This window comes from Dipteris shenzhenensis, chromosome 11, assembly GCF_047967505.1.
Source record: "Dipteris shenzhenensis isolate YYH24624 ecotype China chromosome 11, Dip_SZ_1.0, whole genome shotgun sequence".
Classification (NCBI taxonomy): Eukaryota; Viridiplantae; Streptophyta; class Polypodiopsida; order Gleicheniales; family Dipteridaceae; genus Dipteris; species Dipteris shenzhenensis.
Window position 1 is genome coordinate 53,683,210 of NC_141606.1, and position 25,226 is coordinate 53,708,435.

Consider the following 25,226-nt stretch of genomic DNA (forward strand, 5'->3'; position numbering starts at 1 on the left):
GATGAGAAGAAATTGGATTTAGGGATTGAAAAGTGATTATGGTAAGAAGAATTAGGATTTAGGGGTTGGAAAGTGATTATGGTGAGAAGAAGAACGATTTAGTGCTTGCAAAATGATTTGGGTATAGTTATGGTTTGGGGGAAGGGTTGGAAGGGTTTTAGGCTATTTTTGAAACTTTTGAGTTTTTGGGTAGTGGTACCTGTGAGCTACCTTTTGGGATATGGGGACCACCTTGGCATGTAAGAGGGGCACCTTTTTCCAAGTAGAGGGGGCCCTCCCATTGGGAAGACTTTATGGGATGAACTCACTAATCCATTTTTCTATTCCACTCTTTATGAGGCCCTTTCTGGCTCCGAAGTTCCTCTAATGATAAACTTGCTCTGATACCACATGTAGAATTGAATGCATACAATACTCACACCATCCATATGAAATGAAATGTTACATAAAATGATAGAAGATATATTGCAAGTATTAAGTGAGACACTCTAATCTCTCTTATAATTATCCAACTCACAAGATTGAGAAGACCTTTCAACCCAAAACTCTCACATGTGAAATATCAAGAATATGTAGCTTTGTTGTAGAAGAGCACTGAAGGAATTAACACAACTCAAGACCAAAATGACCTTCTATTATGATGGACTAATAGTAGCTCATTTGTTGTTTTTCGTACACAGGACTCAAACAAAGTACGATTGACTATGGGCTCTACTAATTGGCAAGCACAACTCCCTCTTCAATCGGAACACAAAAAGATAATAGTCGACTCTCATTGGACTCGTGGCCTGAAAAAGAGGTGGAGAACATCACCTTCCATCCTTAAAACTCAAGACCTCCTCCATTAGATTGGCTTGCCACATCATAGCCATGAACCACTTGGATGCCATGCAACGATTAATTGCTACGAACTATCACATGCAACATGTACTGCCAAAACTGCATCACTAGGATGCCATGCACCGATCAATTGCTACGAGTTATCACGCACCACCAGAACTCCACGTGGGCAAGCCAATGACTAATAGCCAACCACCTCATACTGGCGATGGGCTTACATGTTTTCTACCCCTTTAAACCTTAGGGTGTTTACAGACTGGTGCAGAATGGGCATTGCCCATAGATCATGGATGGGCAAGATTGTCCGCCCACATCAAACCCACAGTCCAGATGCATTCAATGTGAGTAGCTCTAGTGTTTTTTTTTTGGAGTTATATTGAAATTGAAAGTGGCAATAATGTCTCTTTAGGAGTGACCAAGATAGAATCCTGAGCTGTCCCTGAGGCTTGAAATCAAGACTAAGCTGCATGAGCTGCCCTTGAGGCTTGAAATCAATGAATGCGAGCGGCTCTAGTGTTTTTTTTTTTGGAGTTATATTGAAATTGAAAGTGGCAATAGTGTCTCCATAGGAGTGACCAAGATAGAATCCTGAGCTGTCCGTGAGGCTTGAAATTAAGACTAAGCTGCGTGAGCCCGTGGGGCTTGAAATGAAGACCAATCAAGAGTGAGCTGCCCGTGAGGTTTGAAATGAAGATCGGCACATACACACGCACACCTTTTTTACACGTGGCTCTAGTGTGTTGTAAACACCCTTAATAATTTGCAACGTTGAGCCAAGGTTATGATCGCTTCGCCTTCTGCGTTTTGGCTTTCTTGGCCATGGCTTCTGCGTGCTGCTCCTGCGTCTGATGATCGCCTCCAACGCTTCTCATCCCATTCCGACGCTTCTGAATTCGGTTGATCTTTGTCTCTTGTCCAGTGATCGCCATTCCCATTCTCCTTGCTCAGGCTTTGTGCAATTCGCAAGTGTCATTTGCGAATCAAATCCAATTCCTGCAATGACGACACGACCATGTATGAGAGTTGGACGTCCCAACGCCTCGCTGAAAGAAAGTCACACGTAACATGTCAAACATCGGACTTAGAATCCGCTGTAGAAATGTGGGTTATTGCAGGTCGCTGAACGAATCACTTGTGAAGTACGTCGATTATCGTGAAGCATGGAGCCAGAACCAAAAGACGTCATTTTGGAGGAGGAGATCGACGATAGTTACGAGCCCACGGAAGAAGGTGATTCGGTGAATGACAAAAGTTTCACGTGAGCAGTGGTTTTTTGTCCAAAAGGAATGCAGCTAACACTAGAAGGTTGTTTTTTTCCCTCGTGTATGATTTAGAGCTAATAGAGTATGCAACTTGGCTTGGAATGGACTTGCCAAACCATAAGGAATTACTTTGGATTGCAAAAGATGCTTTGAAAGCCCCTCTGCCAGAGAATTGGAAACCCTGGTAACTTCTCAGGCTAACTTTCTTCAGCGCAAAATGGCCTCTCGCTTTCAATGTCTATTGGTCTTCCAACTTTCCCAAGTTCTCGACCAAAGCTCTGATGGTATATGCTCTGCTAATTTGCCTTGTAGCTATCTCTGTAGAGAGAACGTGTCCTTTTGCTCTTTAGACGTTAATTCATTTTTACGTGCATGCTCGAACAAGCTTTTGTCGCCTCATCTTTAATCATTGCAGTAGCCTGGAAAGCGTAGGCTGGTTGCTTTGTGTCATTTCTCATAGCCTGTTTTAGTAGCTCGAGCAATTTATTTTATAGCCTACTTGTCTGCAGCTTGACAGAAGAAGATGAGATATACTATTTCGATTTTGCAACTGGACAGAGCATCTGGGATCACCCTTGTGATGAGTACTACAGGTAACCATATACAAGGTGTGTTAAAGAGCTGTTGCCACCTTTTACTTTAGCTATGTTGGCTCTTGGTTGTGCTCAGCTTCTACAAAGATTCACATCTGGAGCAACGCTGGTACTGGTGACCAACAGGAATAGTTGGATATGGCATCTACCATGCATGAGGGAGAGGGTCAAAGGAAAGCGGGGGGGGGGGGGGGGGGGAGGGAAGGGGTGTGTGTGTGGTGGGGGCGAGAGAGGGGGGGTAGAGTTTTTCTACAAATGCTTTGCCCTCAATCAATGTCATGTGGCTGCTCATCTAGTGAAATCGTTGAGTAAATTGAGTATAGAGCCAAGCGAAGCGGTGCCCGCAGTTGAGGGAGCTTGAAATTTAAGATCCCACCTTTAGACCCAATAGAGCGGGTCTAACCTGTCGTAGATGGGTCATGCTACTCGTTTGGAGCAATGCTGGTACTGAGTTGGACATGGCATCTACCATGCATGGTCCTATAGATCCTGTTGGGTCTCAACCGACATTCATAATATATATATATATATATATATATATATAGAGAGAGAGAGAGAGAGAGAGAGAGAGAGAGAGGTACTCGTGATCTCATCTGTCTATCCAGACCCTATCCAAACTCTGCCTGAGACCCTCTTGTAAAGTGCCACGACAGCCCAAATGATCTCCTGGTGATAACCCAAGTCCTGCAGACGCTTGATGAGGCGGGCTCTCGGAACTGTATCAAAGGCTTTGCGAAAATCCACAAAGTAGCAATAAACCCTTTGTTTCCATGCCCTCACCTCCTCAATGATGTATCTAAGTGTGAGGATGTGATCCATAGTCCCATGATCATGTCGAAATCTAGCCTGCCCATCTGCTCTAAGTCCCTGCATCTCTGCAAATCGATTGACCTCAGAATCTAGCACCGATGCATAAATCTTGGACATGACATGTTCGATCATAATGGTCCTGTAGTTCTCCAGGCTCATGGGAACCCTTGCCTTGTGGATGGGTGAAATAGGCTAAGAGTCCAGGTGCATGGGAACCCCAGACAAACAGCTTCATTAAAGAGGTTTGCTAAGATCGGGGCTAGGAGACTGATCCCACATGCAATGAATTTAGTGCGTAGGCCCTCATGATCTTTCGCTCCGCAATTATGAAGTTTCATCACGGCATCCTTCACACTCCCCCTAGTGAAGAGTGTGCAGGATGTGGGACGGGGTATGTGTGAGATCAGGAGCTGGCTGATTTGGGATATCATAAAGTGTGCATGCATAGTTATGTCAGACTTGAGTGTCAGTGAGTGGTGAAGGGGACTGCCCCTCTGGAAATCTCCGCCAAAAGTCCTTAGAGTTGTTACTTAACATGATATTCAGTAGTTCTTTCTCGTTTCGGTGGATGAAATCCAACTTCTTCTATGTACCAATCGACGATACTCACGTAGTATCTTTGGTTCGTTCAGGAGGTGGTTTTTGGTTTCGAATATAAGTTAACGGCGTCAAGCCTTGCACTCATCATCGTACCAGCTATTACAAGGGACGGTCCCAGGTGGTGGTGGACGAGTGGAGTGAGTAGTGTGAGGGAAAGCGTGAAAAGAAGCCTCGTGTAGTGAGCGTGTGACCAGAGCGGCACGATCTTCTAATAAGGGTATAAAGTCAATATATGTGAGGAGTATGTAAAGACGAGCTGAATAAATAGGATTATGAAGTTTCATTATGGCATCCTTCACTCCTCCCCTAGTGAAGAGTGCAGGATGTGGGGCGTGGCAAATGTGAGAGGTTAGGAACTGAGTGATTTGGAATATCATATAGCGTGCGTGCATAGTTATACCAGACCTGAGTGTTAGTGAGTGGTGAGGGGGACTGTCCCTCTAGAAAGCTCTACCAAAAGTCCTTAGAGTTGTTACTAAACAAAATGTTCAGTAGTTCCTCCTTGTTCCGGCAAATGAAATCTAGTTTCTTCCTACGTACCAGTCGACGATACCTGCGTAGCGTCTCTGGTTTGTTTGAAAGATTGTTATTCGTTTCGAATCTAAGCTGACGGCATAAAGTCTTACACTCATCATCGTACCAACTATTACAAGGTATGGTCCCAGATGGTGGTGGGCGGGTGGAGCGAGTGGTGTCAGAGAAAGCGTGAAGGACAACTTTGTGTAGTGAGCGGGTGATCAGGGTAGCACGGTCCTCTAATAGGGGTATGAAGTCAATATAAGTGAGAAGTGTGTACAGACGGTCTGAGTAAATAGGTGAGAGATCGTGGTCGAAGCGTATGCCATGATAGGCGGAGTAAGGAATGTGTGGGGTGGAAGGTGTTATGCGACGGGCAGTGGAAATACTAAAGAATAGGTAGGTATGATCAGACCTTGGAGGAGGAGGTGCTACTGTAAAGTCAGTGATGCGAGATGTGAAGGCAGGGGATCCCATGATGTAATCAACAATGCTAGAGCCCCCCCCATGTGGAAAGCATGTGAGACCACCTGAGGCGGGCCATCTATCAAGACCATTATAAACAATGAGACCATGCATTCTGCCTAGATCCAATCCGGCCTACCCATAAGATATGACCGCCTCCCGTGTCAACCGAAACCCGTAGCATACCTGCTCCCTCAAGGTCAATGTCTGGCAGTAGAATGGAACCATCCGTGAAGGGGAGAGAGAGAGAGAGAGAGAGAGAGAGAGAGAGGACACACACAACTGAGGCTGTATATTGCAGCAAGGGAGAACCCTGATCAGAGGAGGGAACACAACTCCAAGAGAAGGAGAGAGAGAGAAAAGAAAGAAAGAAAGATCTATTAACGTCTGTAGAAAGCCTCACGGGCTTATGGGACAAAGTGCAAAACATGAATCCTTACGTCATCTGGATAAACCAGAGAGGGTCGAGGAGCACACATGGCAACTTAGAGAGAGAGAGAGAGAGAGAGAGAGAGAGAGAGAGAGAGATTTCCTGCATCCACACTTCTGCACGCACACATGTGTAGATATTTGTGGGTGTGCCTGTATGGCCAGCACACATTCATTTGGTGTCCACGATTCCAGACCAGTGACCCAATGTCTATCATTGCGGAGGGGGCAGCAGTCAGAATCTTGAGTTTGATGCAGCCATTTTGGCTACCAGTCTAGAGGGACTGGGAGGGGGTGATCTCTTTGAGAGATGTTTCCTTGACAATGAGGGGAGCCAAAACAACCGGCATGGTTCATTTGAGTGGCGTTTAGAGATGCAGTGTTAGCTTCTCTTGCATATGAGCTCTTGGGTACGTCCATACCTGCACGTTTTTGAGTGGTTGGTAGAACAAAAGAAAGTTATTAGCACTGCCTCCTTAGAGGGAGTGCTGTAGTGAAGGATTGAAACTCTTGTGAATTTCCATGTGTTATTTTTTTAAAATTTATTGTGTATCAAATTCCCATTTATGGAGATCATCCTACAAACATTGCCTTTTAATAGCCCGGTGCCCTTCAAAAAATCGTTTGCTTTCTCTTTTGCAACCAAAAATGCTTGCTTTACCACTAAACTAGGATGCAGTGCCCATTTGCGCTTGTGCAAAGTTTATTAAAGTCTTCAAAAGACTGAAGGGTCTATGAGACTGAAGAAAACCAAATACAATAAAAGCTAAGGGCTGGATTCACTAAAGCAGGCATCCACATCCAAGGTTGATGTTTAAGACAAGAATAACAAATAGAGAATACACCACGATGTCTTTCCCAGAGGCTGGAGAGAGCCTAGCATAGCTCTTCACATGAGAGCCAGGGGGAGATTTGTGTGAATGGGCTAGTCGGTCAACTGTTCTTCAAAGTGTCGAAACCTCTGTATGCTATCTAGGGAACCAAATCCGCCCATCGACTAAGGGTGGGGGATATGACCTCGGACGACAATGGCTTTGGTGAGGATTGGCATTATTGAGAAAGGAAGTTCGTGATAGGAGGCTGCCGGTGCTCTAGGCCCCTCTCTCCTCCTCGGTGGTATTTGAGAGGTAGCTTGTCTCTGGTGAGCGTATTGTCACTCTAGTTGCAGCCTGTTCCTTTCTTTGAGTACACTATTTGCACTGGGAAGATGTCTACAGCTTGCCACCTGGGATTGGACCCCTTTCCGAGAGAGACATTGGCTTCAAGAGCAGGTTCCACACCAGATTTTCCCCAGTGTTCTAACAATCAACCATTACACTTTTTATGGTTGGCTGCCCATGGAGGGATTCCAAGTAGTCCTTGGCTCGAGCAGACAAGACAAGACAGCACCTGTCACAGCTGCATCAGTGCAAGCGACTATCCAGCAGTCCTCTGGAGTTGCCATGTGGCACTAATTTGTAGACATGACCTCAAGAACCACATGACGATAGGAGCCCCAATGTGGGACCTGGGGGATGGTTTCTTGGCTTTTCAAGATGGGAGCAGGTTTTCTTGATTGAGGCAATATACACCCCCCCCCTTCACCCAGGTCTAAGAGGCCTTGGTGATCTGTTCTGAGATTGCTCGGATAACCCTGGCACCATGTTTCACCTGGCAACTTCACCTGTGGCTGCTTTGTTTGCCATCTTTCTTGACATTATGTATGACTTGCTCTCGATTTGGAAGCCAGGGAAGGAGTATTCACAAGGCATTTCAGCTTTATGAACGCTTTCTTAAGACCTGGCTTGCATACGATTTCTATCGTATCATGGATAAGAGTTATCTGCCAGTCGTATAGTCCCACAAACTACATTCTTGTGACTTCTCATCAGTTCTCTAGGTAGTGAACAAGACTCTTATGAGAGGTTGGCCTGCACAGCAGCCTAGTGAACAGATGACTTGCTGAGTTGTATTCTTTTACAAAGTTTAATCATAAGCTTCTATTTTTGCAAAGGAAAACACAGATATTTTATGTCTACTTTTGCAATGCAGAAACATATACAGAGAGGAGGTAGGAAGACTAAACCATTGTCAGAAGCAGTGCAAGCAGTCTTTTTCTGGACCAAAAGCAAAGGTTTATCTAGTTTTACATGCTTTTCAAGTGAACAAACAGGCTAGATGATCTACCTTTGGAAGTAAAGTCTGCAAAGGAGTATTCTGCTTACAGTTTTTTAGCATTTTAAAGTCCCAAAACAGCAGCAGAATATATGTTAGGAAACTATTAAAACTTGTATCACTTTTCACTTATTAGAAGGTTGCTGATTTTCCAGGTTAATGTTGCAGGTTTCAAAAATCTGTACTCAAGCCCATGATAATGTGATGGACTCTAGTATGCTGGGTAAGGTGGTTGCTTCGCAATCAGGTTCAAACTAGATGGCTAAATTTGGGGTTTTTGAATTTTTAAGAGACTTTTGGAGAAACAGATTATGAAAGTTGTGCGTAGATATTATTATCTTTCCTCAAACTCATTAAGCTAGTGATGTAGATGTGTCTACAGGTTACACATCTACAGTTATACTGTGTAGGTTTGACAATTGCATCTTTTTTTTTCATCCTACTCATTCAGAAAATAAATTGTCTGATGGATTTGTTGTTATGTGTAATGCTGAATATACCTGATTTTATGTTTTAGACTTAAAAGGAAACATCCTTTGGAAAGCTAAGCTAAGCACACCCCAACCCTATGAAGAGCGAAGTCAATGCGATCCATACAGGGTTGAGGGAGTCAAGTATGCAGCTAGCTAAATCCGAATGAGAGGGTCTTATAAATGAGAGATGAGGGAGACAGCAAGTGTTGGCACCGGATCAGAGATAACACACAAGAGTAACCCTAAAATGTACTTCTATTAAAAAAATGAATAGTACTTATACAACTAGGATAGGGTTGCTCCCCATTCCTTCAAGTATTACCAACTAAACCCCCACACTGACCTATCTACACCATGAGACTGTAATATAACTATTCTAACAGCAACTTTATGTTATAAGAGTTGACTTTGTTAAAATGAACTAATAGTACTAGAACCCTAACTAGCAAGATAACAACCCCCCCCCCCCTCCCCCCCCCCAACCTTTCTCATGGTATGGGTGAAGTACTCTGGAAACATCTCAGAGATACCTGGGACTAGTGTCATGGTTGCACATGTTCATCTGAAAGGATATAGCAACCTATGGAAGTATAGGGAGGGAAGAATCATGCAACAAATGGAATCAAGCATAAAGCTTGCCGAAAAGCTTCGAACTTGGGTCGAGGAAGTGCCTTGTGAAGATATTTCCAAATTGTCTTGCAGAACATATGACAAGTGAATATCCCCTATTGGCAGTCTCTCTCTGACATAATGATAATTAACCTCAATGTGCTTAGTACACACATGAAACACTAGATTCTGCACAATGGCTAAAGCACTCTGAGTGTCAGTGTAGATAGTGGTGGGAGATGTCTAAACAACATCAAGATTTGCAAGTAGTTTCCATAGGCAAATACATACTAGTATGGCTGTAAAAGCTGCCTTGTACTCAGCTTCACAGCTAGAAGTAGCAATTGTAGGCTGCTTTTTGTTGAACCAAGAGATGCTTGAAGCTCCAAGCATAAAACCATTGCCACTATGTGACACTCTAGTGTCATAGCATCCAGCCCAGTCATTATCTGTGATAGCATGCAAGTGAAGAATGGTGGCCATAGAGAAGGCCCAAACCTTGAGTGCCTTTCAAGTATTGGAAGACATACTTCATAGCCTGCTAATGCTGTGTACCGGGACTATGCATGAATCTACGCAACTGGGAAACAACATATGAAGATCTGGCTGCGTGATGACGCAAATCTGATAGAGAGTGGCATCATATGCAGAAACGAAAAACAAACTCTTGCACACTAAGATCGGCTTTCCTCTTGAGTTTGTATATCCACTTTGTGCCTATATCACGCTTGCCTTTAGGCAAGTCAGACACTCCAAAGTGCCATTCTCATGAATTAAGTCTAGCTCAGACTTCATGGCATCCGTCCAATCTTTGCTCTTGAAGGCATCCTTGTGGCTCAGTGGCTCTTCATTGCAAACAATAGCAATCAATGCAACCTCCACTAAGTGTCTCATATGACGAGAGGGTGCCCTTGTTTGGTCAAATACCTCAGCTTGTTTGCTACCCCTCAATGTGTCGAACAGCCATATAGGGGCTGTTTTTTGTTGCCTTGTGACAGCCCTCTCTTGCTTGATCTGTGGTAGCCTCATCCTTGTGAGAAAATCAAATCCTGTTTGTGGCTCTAAAGCACTTTTTTGTGGCTGAGTTGGAGCCTCCACGGACTCATCAAAATCTCAAGCAGACTTGAACAAGGGCAATAATATGTCAAAGACATCAGAGCAACAATAGTTGGCTGTATTTGACAGTCCGGCAATGGCATGACTGAGTTTTCAGCAAAGACAACATCTGTGCTAATAATAACCGTGCCTATACTAGGCTGGTATAACCGATAGCCTTTGCTTTCTGAGCCAACCAATGAAAATGCATTTAACTGCCTTGTCCTCAAGCTTATGCTGGAACTGAGATGGGACATGTGAGGCATCCATACACTTATGTGTGAGATGACCAGATTACAACCTGTCCAAGCCTCATAAGGTGTGATAGTCTTCAATGCCTGCGTGGGTGACCTGTTCAAGAAATAATTGGCACATACAATGGCATCCAACCAGAATTTCTTGGGAAAAGACTTACCCTTCAGCATACACTGTGCCATTTCCATCAAGGTTATGTTCTTGCGTTTTGCAACACTGTTTTGTTGTGGTGTTATGGTGCTGTACACTGAGGTATGCTACCACGAGATGCTAAAAAATCAGCAAACTCTTGGGGGACATATAATCACCCCCCTATCAGTGCGGAGTGTGAGAAGCTTGTCTCTGCTTTCATTCTCAACCATAGCAAGGAATCGCTCAAAGCAAGCAAAGACATGTGATGTGGATTTCAATGTGTAAACCCAAGTATGTTGAGTGAAATCATACAAAAAAGTAACAAAGGATGCATAGCCCCTAATCGATGCTGTTTGCATCACTGGGAACCAAATGCAACTTATGGGCTGCCGAAACTGCTTCCCAGTTGGAAGCTGCACCTCGTAGGTGTGATCACTAGGTGTCGTAATCAGTTGTAGCTTCTGCACAAGTTTGTGATTAACAAAGTTGTGAGAACTACTTGGGTCAAAAAGAATGTGAAGCTGGGTCCCTTGGATCTCACCATAAGCCCGGTAGAGATCATGGGGGCCAAACAATGAATTATAAAAGAACAATCACAAGAATGAGGGCGTGAGAGGACATTGACACAAATACTTGTCAAAGTAGTCCGAGCGGCTGTCTTTGACTTCGTAGGTGGCCCTTTGAGCTTTGGTAGAGGTCCTTGTGAGGCTTTGGGCCTCTTTGGGCAATCAACCTGGGTATGCCACACTCCTCACAAATAAAGTATTGTCCTTCTTTCTGAAGCCGAAGCGAACGGAGGAAGCGCTCCTTATTGCCCTTAGCGAATTTTTGCTTCTTTTGAGGAGTATTGGAGGATCTGACTTCTCCCGTGCTAGTAACTGCATTAAAGAACTTTCTCTTGTTCTTGCCTTGGGTCTCGCGTGTAGTCAACTTCTTGGTATCATCATAAGTGTGCGCAAAGTGAATGACCTCCTTCAGGGTCGAGCTTTGATTGTTCTTGACCTGCAACCAGTAGGAATCAGGTAAGCCAACTACAAAGAAACCCAAGAGGATGACATGATCCATCTTTGTAGCGAGGGTCTATTGGTCTCGGAATTTTTGGAGATAGGTCTCAAAAGTGTGGCTCTGTTTGGTGATATCCAAGGCCCTGAACTTGGCTACAATGTCATAATCATCTTCCTTTTTTAACTCAGTTCTAAAAGCTTCTTCAAACTCTGCCCAAGTGGATGGCTGAGGCCTCAATTCCTTCCACCAGAGTGGAGCATTTCCGGCTAGGTATCCAACTGCTAATTGTATTCTCTTGTCCTGCGGGTAGGGGTGAAAGTCGAAGTGGACTGCTATTTATGCAGCCAAGTATCCACGACTTCTTTCTATAGGAACGATTTGCTGGAACAACTGCTCACGATTCGAGCTCAGGAACATAATCTTTTCATCCGATCCCGTGAGGAATTGGTTGAAAGGCTCCTTATAACCAGATCCTCATAGACATCATAGTTGTCCCCATCAACATCCCCGTTCAGACATGGGGAAAGCTGGTTGGAATTGGTTATACTTAGGGGCATTACTAGTATCAGCCATGGAAAAACCAGCAAGGAAATATCCAACGAAATAGGCTGTAAACTGCAAAACCTGTTAGAGATGATGATTGGAGGGGGAAGGCATGGTGCACCAACTGAACGATGAGATAGAAATGACTATAGGCTGCCCTTTCTGAAGAACAGCTGAAAGAAGAGATGACGAATGAATTTGAGGAGCCCAAACAGAGGCGAACAGCCTGCTGGCCACACAGCCCGTGAGCTGTGCCAAAACCTGAATGATGAAGGCGCCTACAAGCCTTGAGCTGGACAAATTTCCCAGAGGGGAGAGATGGCCTTGAAGTGGCGGCTGGTGGCAGGTTGCAGGGAAGAAATTGATTCGGCTAGTTGACGGCGCATCCACTAAACATGAACAATCTGGAGGGAGAGGTTAGGGTGCCCCAGTTTTATAGGGAATAAAGCTCTAAATCCTAAATTGGTGCCCTAATTTCCGAAAAAGCACAATCCTCCAAATTTACCTGGATGCCTTGCAGTGTACTCTAACGAAAAAGCAAGGGTGCTTTTTGACATCTCAACGCATCCTGACGGATTTCTACCCGGTAGGTGCCTACAACAGAAGGTCTCTCTAGGCTTTCCAATCAAGTAGCTCCACCCCGTGTCTCTTGTCCTTCACAAATTGCAACTCCAGACCCAAAAAATGTCATCTAATCACCCCCGGAATCCATCGCCACTCCTATCTCAACTGGACCCCTTCCTCTCCAACGAATTGACGATTCACTCCCTAACTGGTACCAAACCAGCCAGGATGCATCTTCCTACACATGGAGATCACTCCATCCCTACCTACTAACAAAAAATGTGAAGTTTCTAGCCAAGCAGTGCAAAAGTGAAATTCACACCTATCTGGAAGATCCAAACAGGAATCACTATCTCCTTCAGAAATTCGCCATCCAGGAGTGGCTCTGATGCAGGTTATCAGGGTGAGAGAAGAGTGCTTGAGAAGTATAATAAACACAAGAAGTGTCTAAGAATTACCACGATCGCTTCTGGGAATCCGGACCTACACACAAGCACAAACAACCGATCATAGAACCACAAAGAGAGGCGAAGGCATGCTCACTACCCAACCATGAGGCTCACAGGTGTAGGACCCACAGAATCCGACCATCCCCCGAGCCAGAGGCCGGGCTGCTGGCACGACATGTATATCCAACCAGTCCACAACCTCTTGGCATCCCATACCACCAGAAGGCGCCCATAGGGCCTCAGGGCCACGTTGGGAATCTGGACTACGCTACAAAGCAGGTGCAAGTTTGCAACATGATCCAAGGTCCAAATCAGCAAGGAAGAGCTAGACCTGCTCTGACTTGCGTGGATGAAAACTGAACTCTTGGGCCCGTTATATAGGCTCTGTTCCAGTGCTGCTAAAAATAGCAGGAAACCTTACTCGTTCGTTGCCCTTGCAACCCAACTTGAGAATCGCCTGCCTAGCCACTAGCCTCCCTAGGCTATCAAAGCTAGTCCTGTGCGCCTGAGCACACGTCAGATAAGATCCATGCACATGACAACTGCCATAATTTAGATGCCCAAAATGCTCATGCCACAAGTGAGTGTCTGTAACCAAGATCCTCTATTGCAAGTGCTTTAGTGTCTGTCCCTTTTTCATAGGCATCAAGTCTATATAGACCCCTAGTTAATGTTCCAGTAATGACAATGGTATTGCCATTTCTAAATGGCAACAGTCAAAGATAACTCTATATCAGGATGTAGCAATGGCAGATGGCAACCGTCAAAGATAACTCTATATCAAGATGTAGCAATGGCTGAAATGGATATGAGGTTTCTGGAACATTTTAAATATCTTGTAGAGAGATAGGATCACCTGATGTTGTAGTAATCTCAAGTTGGCCAATGCCCTTCATGGAATAATATGCACAAGTCACAGTGCCCCCCTTCGGTGCACCATGCAAAGCAAGAACCAACTTCCTGCAACAAGCAATGTGATTAGAAGAACCACTATCAAAAGACCAAATGCTGAATGCATAAAAAACAGCCATGCAAGAATCATGAATGGAAGGATTATATTGGCATGTAACCACAAAGGCCCAATCATGATGAGCAACATTGGCTGGTTCATCCTTCTCATGAGAAAATGAAGCATCAGTAATACCCGCAAGGCTAGATTGCTTCTTCTTCTTCTCTAATTTGATGCACTTTTGGCATTCAGAAATATCATGACCTGGTTTCCTGCAATAGTTGCATCTCGCTTTTTCTTATCTGCATTCTTGTTGGCATCTGAAATACTACCACAATTGTGCTTGGGTTTCCCAAAAAGCATATCTGTTTTTGCATTACCCTTGTGATGGGTAGCAAAGGCTTGAGCACCTGAAATAGAGGCATTCCGATTAGCACAGCATTGCTCTTCCTGCAATAACAAAGTGGTAGTTCATCAAGGCTCTAATGGCTGGGATCGCCCATGGCCACCAATCTAACGTGGTTGCAAACCCTTGTTAGATAGCAACCATCAAAGATAACTCTATATCAGGATGTAGCAATGGTAGATGGACCGTCAAATACAACTCTATATCAGGATGTAGCAATGGCTGAAATGGATATGAGGTTCTTTTTTATTACTGGAACATTCTAAATATCTTGTAGTGAGACAGGATCACTTGATGTTGTAGTAAGCTCAAGTTGGCCAATGCCCTTCATGGAATAAGATGCATTATTGGCACAAGTCACAGGGCCCCCCTTCGGTGCACCATGCAAAGCAAGAACCAACTTCTTGCAACAAGCAATGTGCTCAGAAGAACCACTGTCAAAATACCAAGTGCTGAATGCATAAAAAACAGCCATGCAAGAATCATGAATGGAGGGATTATATTGGCATGTAACCACAAAGGCCCAATCATGATGAGCAACATTGGCTGATTCATCCTTCTCATGAGAAGATGAAGCATCGGTAACTGCAAGGCTAGATTGTTTCTTCTTCTCTAATTTGATGCGCTTTTGGCATTCAAAAATATCATGAGCTGGTTACCTGCAATAGTTGCATCTCTTCTTTTTCTTATTTGCATTCTTGTTTTCATCTGAAGTACTGCCACAATTGTGCTTGGGTTTCCCAGAAAGCTTAGTTGTTTTTGCATTCCCCTTATGATGGGTAGCAAAGGCCCGAGCACTTGAAACAGAGTCATTTCAATTAGCACGGCTTTGCTCTTCCTGCAATAATAAAGTGGCAGTTCATCAAAGCTCAAATGGTTGGGATCGCCCATAGCCACTAACCTCAACGTGGTTGCAAACCCTTGATATGAGTGAGGAAGTCCGCTTAGTGTCGTTGGACACAATCTGACTATCTCACATAATCTCATCAATGTTGGCCAATTGCTCTTTGAAGTTCTTGAACTTAGTCAAACATGAATTCATGCTTTCACCTTCATCCATCTTCAAGGGATCTAATTGCTTCCACAAATATGTGACCCAGGCTTCCTTTTGTATTTAATTCAAAGAGGCTAACTTATCCCAAGCATCCTTTGCAGTCTTGCATATCATCCTCTTAACTAACAATGCAATTAAGGCACGAGCATGAGCATCTCTGCCATCCCATCTGAATTGTTCCTGTGTAGGAGGACTAGGGAAGAAGTGGTAGGAGATGAAGAGTCAATAACATTGCCACCACCTGTCGTGACAAGTGCACTGGAAGGTGCTTGCGACGGAGGTCTCACCTCAAAACTTACAATGATATACCACAAATGTGTACTTGGTGCCATCTTGTCTTTAGGAGCAAGCATGCCAAAGAGGTCATTGTTTGCCATTGCAGCTAAGGCACAATTGCAAAGAACCCAAAGAAATATGACTGAATCAAATGACTCCAGTAAAGAAGCGCAAATGTCCGATTCTGACCACACAAGGTCAATAGCCTACGTGGTATGTCAGTACCAAAAGATGTGTTGGCTGCACAATGCTGCAAATGAAATGACATACAATCAAACCCCGAGGTATGTTGGCCTATTGAAAAAACAAAGGCAACAAAAGCCCCAATCTACAAAGGTCAAATGTGCCCATAAATAGGGCGAAGGGCCATTTGAGGGATGGGTGGCTTGGGTTGCAGATGCAATTTAGAGGAGCAGTGAGGAGCTTCACTCCCAGGCCTTGCGACGGAGACATGCTCTTCATGAGCGTGAGAGAGCTCTGAGGATCTAGCCTCTATAGAGAGACTCAAGGAGCATGACTCGGACTCACGACTCGGACTCTCAGTGGCTTTGAGACCGTCATGAGGCTGCGAGACTCATCTTACAGGATACGGAGGTTCGCAGGGCTGAATTTTTGTATCACTCGTCTAGATGGGTCTCCAGCAGGGGGACAGGATGACCAGGCAGTTCTTTCAGACTATTCGACTCTGTTCAGCAGGGACACAATTGTAGTGGTTGTGAGATGCATAGCAACAGATGCACTCAGACCCTTAGGAGATCCTTGAGATGACCCTAGCTTTATATTGGTAGTTGTTTCAGGAAGAGGTGGCGTCCCCTGAGACACTTATAGCATGTGAGGCAGTTTGGGACCAGGTTCCTACAGTGGTCACACTGAGTTTGAGTAGGTCTTTGGAGGCTCCGTTCATGGACCAAGAGCTCAGATTAGTACGCCTTTTAGGCTAGCCTGCCAGGAGATCTTTGACTTTGGCCTGCAGTCTATAAAGTTGATGCTAGATATGCTTGATCCCGAAAGGGGGAGATAGATCAGACATTTACCAGTGGAGAGTCGAGACCAATCATGCTTTTGGATACCTTATACAAGATCTTGGCCAAGGTCTTGAGCTTGCCGTTGCGGCCCCACCTTTTGGACATACTCCACGACATGCAGACAGGTTTTGTTCAGGAGAGGAGCATCTTGGACAACATTTTTACTTTTTCGGAGGCGGTGGATTGGGCGAGGGAGGATTCACAGCCTCTCGTGATTCTTCTCTTGGATTTTGAGAAGGCCTATGATAGGGTGGAGTGGTCTTTTATAGAGGGCACGATGTGGAGGCTAGGATTCACGGATAGATGGATTAGAGGGGTGTCGGCTTTTTACGTGGGGAGCTCTAGTCAGGTGTGATGATTGGCGGACACACTGGGGAGACCTTTTCTCTTTCATGCTCGGTTCGCCAAGGCTGTCCCCTCGCCCCCTTTCTCTTCCTCTTTGTAGTGGAGGCTTTGGGCTACTTCCTTCGCTTCCAGACAGCTGGGCTCACGGGGATGCGTCTTTCCATCAGACAGGAGGATCTCACGATTCTGGCCTCGCGTATCTGGACTAGCCTGAGACCACGGAAGATCTCCTATTGCTTATTGGCCCTTGGCACAAGCAGATGCAAGTCGATGGCAGATGCCGTGTTGTGCAGAGGGCGTGCTGGAGACGAGATCTCCCCCATTGCCTGTGGGGCTGCGTAGCTGCTCAGAGGATTTGGCTTGCATCTTTTCGGATAGTGGCAGTACATAGCGGATGCAGAGGGACTTCACTTGGGGATGGTAGCATGACTCACAGAGGGTGGGCACGCTTTTTCCATTGACCCAGTGTCGCCAGCTTATAGGATCCATGGCCAGTAGGTCTCTTGGATAGAGGCCTATGATGTTGTACCGCCTTCCTGCTGACGTCCCTCTTTCTCACCCGAGGACAATGTCTAAGAGACGGTGGCCAGCATTACCGCCTAGAATATTTGGGTTGCTTGTTGTAGTCAGGTGATGGGGGGACAGACGACGACTCCAATAGCCACCCTGGTGGCCATTTGCTAGGATATCATCGTCACGCTGCGTGCTACTTGGGAGCATGGCAGTCCAGGTTCAAGAGGGACCACCGAAAGGTGGGACTGCTTTTGCAAGGCTTGGCATGCATGGATTTTTTACACTTTCTCCGCGTGTGATATCCACTAGATGTATAGACCACCTCCATGGTGGCTGTCAGCCCTTGTTCTTGAGGCAACCTGGGCAGTGAGCCGGTGCCCTAGGAACAAGCTGTTTTCTTACTATATTTACCGTCTTCAGCCTTTTCACTATATTTACGTCTTCAGCCCCCTTATGGAGGCTAGAAGCATGGGTTTTTTTTCAAGCATCAATAGAAGTTTCTTCTCTGGAAAAAAGAAAGAAAGGGTGAAGCAGGCCCAAACTCTTTGACGAGAAACTTGTACAGCTTGGGCAGTAAATGCAATAAAATACAGATTCACAGTTTATGAGAAACTTTGATTGAAGCAAGAGTCCAGTGCTTTTGCAAGGCTCCAAATTGACAGCTGGCCGTTGCAGTCTGTAGTGAACTGAATGCAAGCTATTGTCACGTGTAACTAACAGATTCCGTAGTTTATATGGACTGTACAATAAAAAAACAATATCAACATGGTCAAGACTATGCATTGTTAAAGTTTGTTCACTGACGACGACTTGCAAAAAACTTAGTCTTCAAAGAGCAAAAGTCCTCTAAGAAAGGTGACGAAGACAACTGTTGTTCTGGTGACATGTCACAAAACTCTTGTTTTGGATGACTATAACAGCTGTTCTGGGCGACATGTCACAAAACGGTATTTATCCCTAAAAATAAAGAGAGAAATATTTTATTTTGACTTTGGTCAAAGGTTATTGACTCTGGTCAATTGACTTTGGTCAAATTGAGTTGACTTTTGTCAACTAGAAAAGTTTCTATCTTTTTAATTGAGTTTGCCTATTGCATGGTGGGGATTCCCACCGAGGACTAGAATTACTCTAAAGACTTAGAATGCATGCATTGGCTAACCTTTAACAGGTGCAATGTAAGGGGGAGCGCCTCGCAAAGGGGTCACTTGCTTGGTGACTCAAGAAAGAGCATTCAGTGTTGTGTGGCCCCATGAGTTGCTGCAGCAACTCGCACCTTGACAGAGAAGTTGCAATCTTCTGGAAAATTCGAAGAGGATCAATTTGGGAAAGTCAAGGTGTAAGTGGAGTAGAGTCTGTAAGCACATGGTGACGGCGGAAGTACAAGTGTTGTAGGCTTCCATGCCAGAACTCCTTGTGTGGACACTAACATGCAAGATAGCACGTATGACCCAGAAGCTAGATCGGCAAGTGCGACTCCTAATTTCAGGCAACCCACAATAGTTGAGAGCATCCGGATTCAAGTTTTGGAGAATGCACAGTATGTACTTGGTAGATCAATCTTGTGGTTAGAATATCCATTGAGTATGGTCGATAACAATGATATGAGAGCTGCATGGAATTGCATTGCTAACTATGGACCGGGCTTCAAGTCCCCTTCATACCACACATTGCGTACAACATCGGTAGACAAGGAATTTGTAGAAGAGAAAGATCACATAAATCGCAGCATTTTCGAGCAATTGCACAACACCGGATGCACAATTGTCTCAGACGGGTGGACAAGCATAAAACGCCATGCTTTATTGAATGTGATGGTTATATCGCCGTGTGGGGAGGCCTTCCACACATCAATTGATGCCTCACATGTAAAGAAATAGGGGACCTATATAGCTAGTATATTAGCAAAGGTTATAAGAGAGTTAGGCCTTGAAAAGGTTGTGTAGGTTGTCATGGATAATGCCAAGATTGTAAAAAGGCGGGTAGAATATTGCAAAGGGAGTATACCAATCTATATGCAGCTGCATTTTGAACGCAATCTTGCATTGAAAGATTGGTATAAACAAGTGCCATGGTTCAAAGAGATTGTTTGTGAGGCTTGAGACATCGTGAAGTTAATACGATCGAAGCAATGTCTCGAAGCAATCTTTATGTCTCGTGATGGTTCTACCATGTTACAATTGCCAGCAACCATGAGATTGGCACGTACTTCTACACTTTGCAATCCTTGGTAGAGAATAGGAGTTTTCTTAAAGAGACATTTCATTGTGATGCATTTGAATGATGGATGTCAGAGTTGACCGATAGGGCAACGAAGGAGAAAATGCATGACCTGAAAGAAACATCGGGATCCCCTACATTATGGAAACGGTTTGAGGAGGCTGCTAATGTTATGAAACTTGTATTATATGCACTTAGGGCTTTGGACTGAAAGGCTCCAACAATCAAAAAAGCATGGATGTACTTTTGGAGTATTGAGCAAGCTCTTATTGCGAGGAATCCCCCTACTTGCCTAGGCCAAGAGAATGAGAGAAGACCATTTAATGCTACAAAACGCAAGGAATTGTGGCAATTGTTTAGGCCTCGATGGGAGCAAGCTCACAATCCCTTGCATAGTGTTGGGTATCTTTTAGACCCCAAGTGGTGGAATATGAAGCCCGAAGAGATCCCAATTGTTATGCAACTTATGGGAATGATAGCAGAAACGCAGCAGCTCAAGTTATAGAAACATGGCGCTGCAATCGAGGAAAGAATCAAACAGTACGTCTTGTTGTAGCAAGTACTCAAGTGCAAAAGTGTACAAGTGACTTGAAAAGACGAGCCTATGAAGGCCGATTGTGGAGGGGAGCAGCTGCCTATCTCTCTCACCCTCCCTCACCTAAGCCCTAACCTGGTCAACACATGGGCAACTTTATGTTATAAGATTTGACTTTGTTAAAATGAACTAGTAGTACTAGAACAATAACTAGCACTAGCCTACAAGGCCACACCTAGGGCTAACCTAACAGATTCCAGGTGGCTGCCTGCATGGCAGTTCCACATTGCCTACTGTCATCTTCCCTTGTTGCAGACCTGCTGCTGTTGGCAGCTCTTGTAGTTGCCCTAGACAGATGCTTATGGGCCTATAATGCCCATGATGGTAGCAGAGTTGCCCTTGGAACCTTGACTCCTGTGGCTCCTTACAGTAGATTGATGTGCCGCTTTCCATTTTCACTCTTCAGCTACACCCAGGCCTTGTGTCTTCACCTGGCTATGATGACAATCTGCTTCTTTCTGGATCCCCCCTAGTTTTCGGCTCCTCGTGCCACTTCTTGGTCGGCTAGGCTGTTCCATAATGGTCAATTGCTGATCCACTCCTGCACTTCCAATACCCATACCTATCCTACGCATGGTAGTTATGTCAAGGATAACATTGTTGAAACACAATATCATATCAAATGGTATTAGAAAAATGAGAAATCTGGGCTTATTTTTGGAGGAAAGTGTGTTTCATCGAGATATCATAGTAAGACTAGTGTCTTTTTTTGCACTATCCCTATTTGTGCAAAACTCATAGGACTTTAATGTGCAGATCTACAAAAACTGCATCACTAAGACATTCGTTTACTTTTGATTTAGATGATATTCTCAATTCAAGTGTACAGCGAGCATTATCAAGAATGGAGTGATTCTGAGCTACTCCTTCCTCCAGGGGGGTGGTGTAAGAACTTCGTCCGGACGTCGTTTGTTGTCTGCTACCTGCATATATTTTGTGCAGCATAAGATAGCTGAATGCTGTGACTGAATGGTGCAGTGTCTTGCCACATTCTTGCAAGGGTTGATTTTGAAATGATCTTTTTCCAAGTGATTGGTCTTGCAAGGTTTGAGCCTGCCCTTCTTAAACTTTAGTGCAAAGGCTTTTTTAGTGGCTCTTCGAGCATCCCTCTTCCTTTCTTCTTCTTGAAGTGCACTAATAATAATGCCTTCAAGAGTAGACAAACCAATCTTTCATATGCTAAATCAATATATATATACATATATATGCCAAAATAATATTGCGACATTTCTCATTTCAACACATACCAATATAATTTAAACACGTCAAATGATATATAGTAAGTAGACATCATGAGGCCATTGATCCTACAGATAATAAGCATCCTTTCACCACAATTATCATATCAAATGGTATTAGGAAAATGTGAAATCTGGGCTTGTTTGGAAAGTGTGTTTCATTGAGAAATCATAGTAAGACTAGTGTCTTTTGTTGCAATATCCCTATTTGTGCAAAACTCATAGGACTTTAATGTGCAGGTGTGTCATCTACAAAAATTGCATCACTCCAAGATATTCCTTTACTTTTGATTTAGATAATATTCTTAATTCGTGTCTACAGTGAACATTGTCAAGAATGGAGTGATTCTGAGGTTCTCCTTCCTCCAGGGGGGTGATGTAAGAACTTTGTCCGGATGTCATTTGTTGTCTGGTACCTGCATATATTTTGTGGAGCATAAGATAGCTAAATGCTGGTGTTCACAGATGAAATGCATGGAGTTTCCAGCCATTTTCTGTATCTGCATGTAGAAGCATGTATGTCAGCATATCTAGAGATGATATCTGAAATTCAGGCGAGGGACAAGATGTGCAAAAAGCTGCCTGTTGTTTCAATGTTTATTAAGTATTATGGATAAGCTGAATACATTGTGCTACCATTATTTGCATATCGTTCTCACCTTCTATCTCTTTGGTTTCCAATTAAGTTCATGACTTGATTTGTGTTCCTTCTATTTTGTCTCTTATTGAAAGTTCTTTGATAAAGAGTGAAGTTTAATGCATCGTGTTTCAGGTGATTTATTGAATGTATTTAATAGCATCATTTCACCTCATTACGATTGTGTTGTTTCTGGTCACCACAGGTTTCAAGGGTGCTTGCAAGAGTTTTTCTGTATCATGCTTTCCAGTGGAGCTCTCAACCTACAGAAGAAATTTTGTGACTAGGAGTTTGCCAGCACCTCAGACAAGACAGGACCAAGCTTTTGCATCTTTCAATGGCAAGTTTTTTGTACCATCTGAAAGAGCCTGCCATCTGCTGAGACCTCTAGAGTACTAGGTGGATGGCCTAAAAACAATATTGTGTATACATCCTTTTGATTGAAATAAGTATTTGCATTTTTGTTTTTAACAAGCAATATACATTGTAATTCTAAATCGTGCAAAAGTGTGAGCTCATGTGTATTCCAAATACTAAAGTCATTGAAAGTGTTAAACCAGAGGTATTTGAGAGAGAGCCAGGAGGATTCCAGGGTTTCTCAGGATAGATCTGAGTTTTTAAAAAAGAATCGGGAATGATAATCACCAGTGCGCCGGAAGCAAGTGGCATTACTCTCCCTTGGCCTAGTTGTTTGTCAGTGAGAGGTAGTTGAGAGAGCCAGGCAGATTCCTGGGTTCTCAGGATAGACCTGAGACTCTTTTAACAATCTTGAGTCATGTTCATCCCAGTTTCTGGAAAGCACTCTCCCCTGACCTAGCCGCTCGTCAGCAAGCTCTCCTGTTTTGCACTTTGGTTGCTTTGACCATTTTCGATCAAGAATTGTGTGACTGGGGAAAGGTTTGGGATTTCTTCTCCTCAGATGTGTCCTAGGCCACTGCTCCAAAGTTCGTGCAACCAGTCACTTTAGAATGGATCTGTTACTTTCTGTCTTGTCTGTTTTCTAACTCAAATAGAAGGATCTTTGTTGGAAAACAAGAAGGAAAAAGTGGGTGAGAAATGCTACTGTTAACACCGCCAGTTGTGTCAAATCATAAGTAAACCCTTTCTCAAATCACCTGAATAGAACACTATCCCAAAATGTCCGTTGATTTTTGCATTTTCAGTTCCCTTGGTTAGCAAAACTATTGTCAATACAGGCCTACTGCGATATATGGACACACCCCTTGGTTTTCATTGTAAAACTATAATATGGGATTGTTTCAAGAGCAATGAAAGCATGCCGAATTAATTTTAAAACTTGTGTTTGTCATTGGAAACTTGAAGTAATATCTAATCTTCTATTTTGCAACGACTGACTAGGTTCTGTTCTTTTTCAGAATCAATGCCGAATTCCCATCTTTGGGAAACTGAAAATCTTAGTTTCCCTTCAAGTGTGGCTGGAGCAGAGGAGGAACCGCAACCAAGATTGAGAAAAAGGGAGAATATGAATGTGCAAGTGAGAAGGATGCAGGAAGAGGAGATGAAGATAATTGAAGGCAGGATGTCTCAGATGAGGGATAGAATAGAGGAGAAATTAGTCGATGAAGAGCGCATTGTGCTTCAGCAAGAACGAGTTGAAATGCTAGAGAGAGTTTGTACGCAAGTCCAACAGGAGGAATCAGATATTCTTGACTCTTTGCGCAGAGAAATAATAGAACGAATGGAAAGGCGCATCAAAATGGAGGCCCAGGCCCTACTTGCAAGAAGAAGAAAAGAGATTGTTGAAGAAGTTGAGAGAGAGGTGGAATCAGAGAAACAAAGCCTTATGGAAGGCCAGAATAACCAGGCAAGGAGGTATCTCAAAACAGAGACACGGGGCCCTTTTCCAAGGAAGAGGGAACAGGGTGAAGAAGAAGTTGAGGCTGAGAGGTTCAGTGTTAGACAAGGCCAGAAAGATCCTGAGAAGATGACCTTCCATAGGGATGAACAGGTCCACACAGCTAGGAGTGCAAACAAGGCTGAAGGGGAACTAGAGGCTGAGAGAGAGAGTCAAAGACAAGCAGAGGAAAATGTGAAGTCTGTTGAGGAACAAACCAAACACAAAACCAATGCGAGTAAGAACAGAAAGGTGCAAGTGCAAGGGGAAGAAATAGATGTAGAATATTGTGATGAATTGATTGAAGCAGAATGCCCCGTTGTCAAATTTGAAAAAAAATTAACGCTTCAGGACTTGCGAATGAGCATTTTACTCAACCTAGATGTTTGTCTCAAACTTGGGACAAAGAGCGACAAATCCTAGCCAAGAAAGCGATTAGGATTTTGACAAATGACTTGAAAGCTCTTTGCAAAAGAATCAAGGAAAGAAGAATATTAAAATGTGTTGATGTAGTAGCGAGGGATATGCTCTCATATGTGAAAGCAGTCAATATGGATAACTAATGTGCAAGGCTCCAATGCTCTGTGTTTCCTATTTCGAAATCCCTTAACAGTTGCCAAAGGGAAGAAAATTAAGGGAACAACTAATTGCCAGTGAAGCAATGGGAACAACCACCAATGTGGTAATACTCAGGTGTCATTGGTGACCTAGATGAACTTTCAAACAGGTGCACTACATAACATACCAGCAATATCTGGCATCTAGAACCACTACTTGTTGGTATCATCCCAGTAACAAGAGAGAGTTGATTATGTAAGGTGTTTATGGGGTGAGGAATTAAAGCGTCGTTTGTAGAGGTAATAAGTGGGCTCTTTTGTATAGAAGATCTAAATGAATATTCGGCTTGTTTCCCACATTCGGAAGGAGACTAAGAAAGATATTTACAATTTCATTTCATATGGCAACTAAGGTTTAGAAGAAACTGCACAAGGCTCCAAAACTATTGAGGCCTCATCATTAAAATAATTAGTATAATTTAAAGGTGATGTGACCACCAAACCATGGAAAGTTAAGATATTAAAATGATGAGGGATTTAAGATATAACATATGTAAATGAGAAAGCCTTTTTGTCTGATGTGGAATATAGATCTTATACATGTATGTGTATGTGCATGTGTATGACACGCACGTGTGCCACACAAACACATGCACCCACACCCAGCCTCCCCATGCGCGCACATGTGCACACACATGCACATATGCACTCACGCATGCCCACACATGTAGAGATGATATGATTTGCTTTAGACCTTTAAGATCT

At 43.8% G+C, this 25,226-nt stretch overlaps 1 protein-coding gene across 1 annotated transcript; it reads left to right on the forward strand.

The window, feature by feature from the left end:
• The first annotated feature begins 1,892 nt into the window (after positions 1–1,892).
• On the forward strand, positions 1,893–24,327 carry LOC147897174 (uncharacterized). Its single transcript, XM_087381224.1, has 7 exons — positions 1,893–2,070; positions 2,175–2,286; positions 2,612–2,695; positions 7,547–7,628; positions 7,838–7,892; positions 22,255–22,389; positions 23,426–24,327. Exons 1-7 carry the CDS (start codon positions 2,001–2,003, stop codon positions 24,325–24,327), a joined length of 1,440 nt encoding a protein of 479 aa, XP_087237350.1. The 5' UTR covers positions 1,893–2,000.
• Positions 24,328–25,226: the final 899 nt, after the last annotated feature.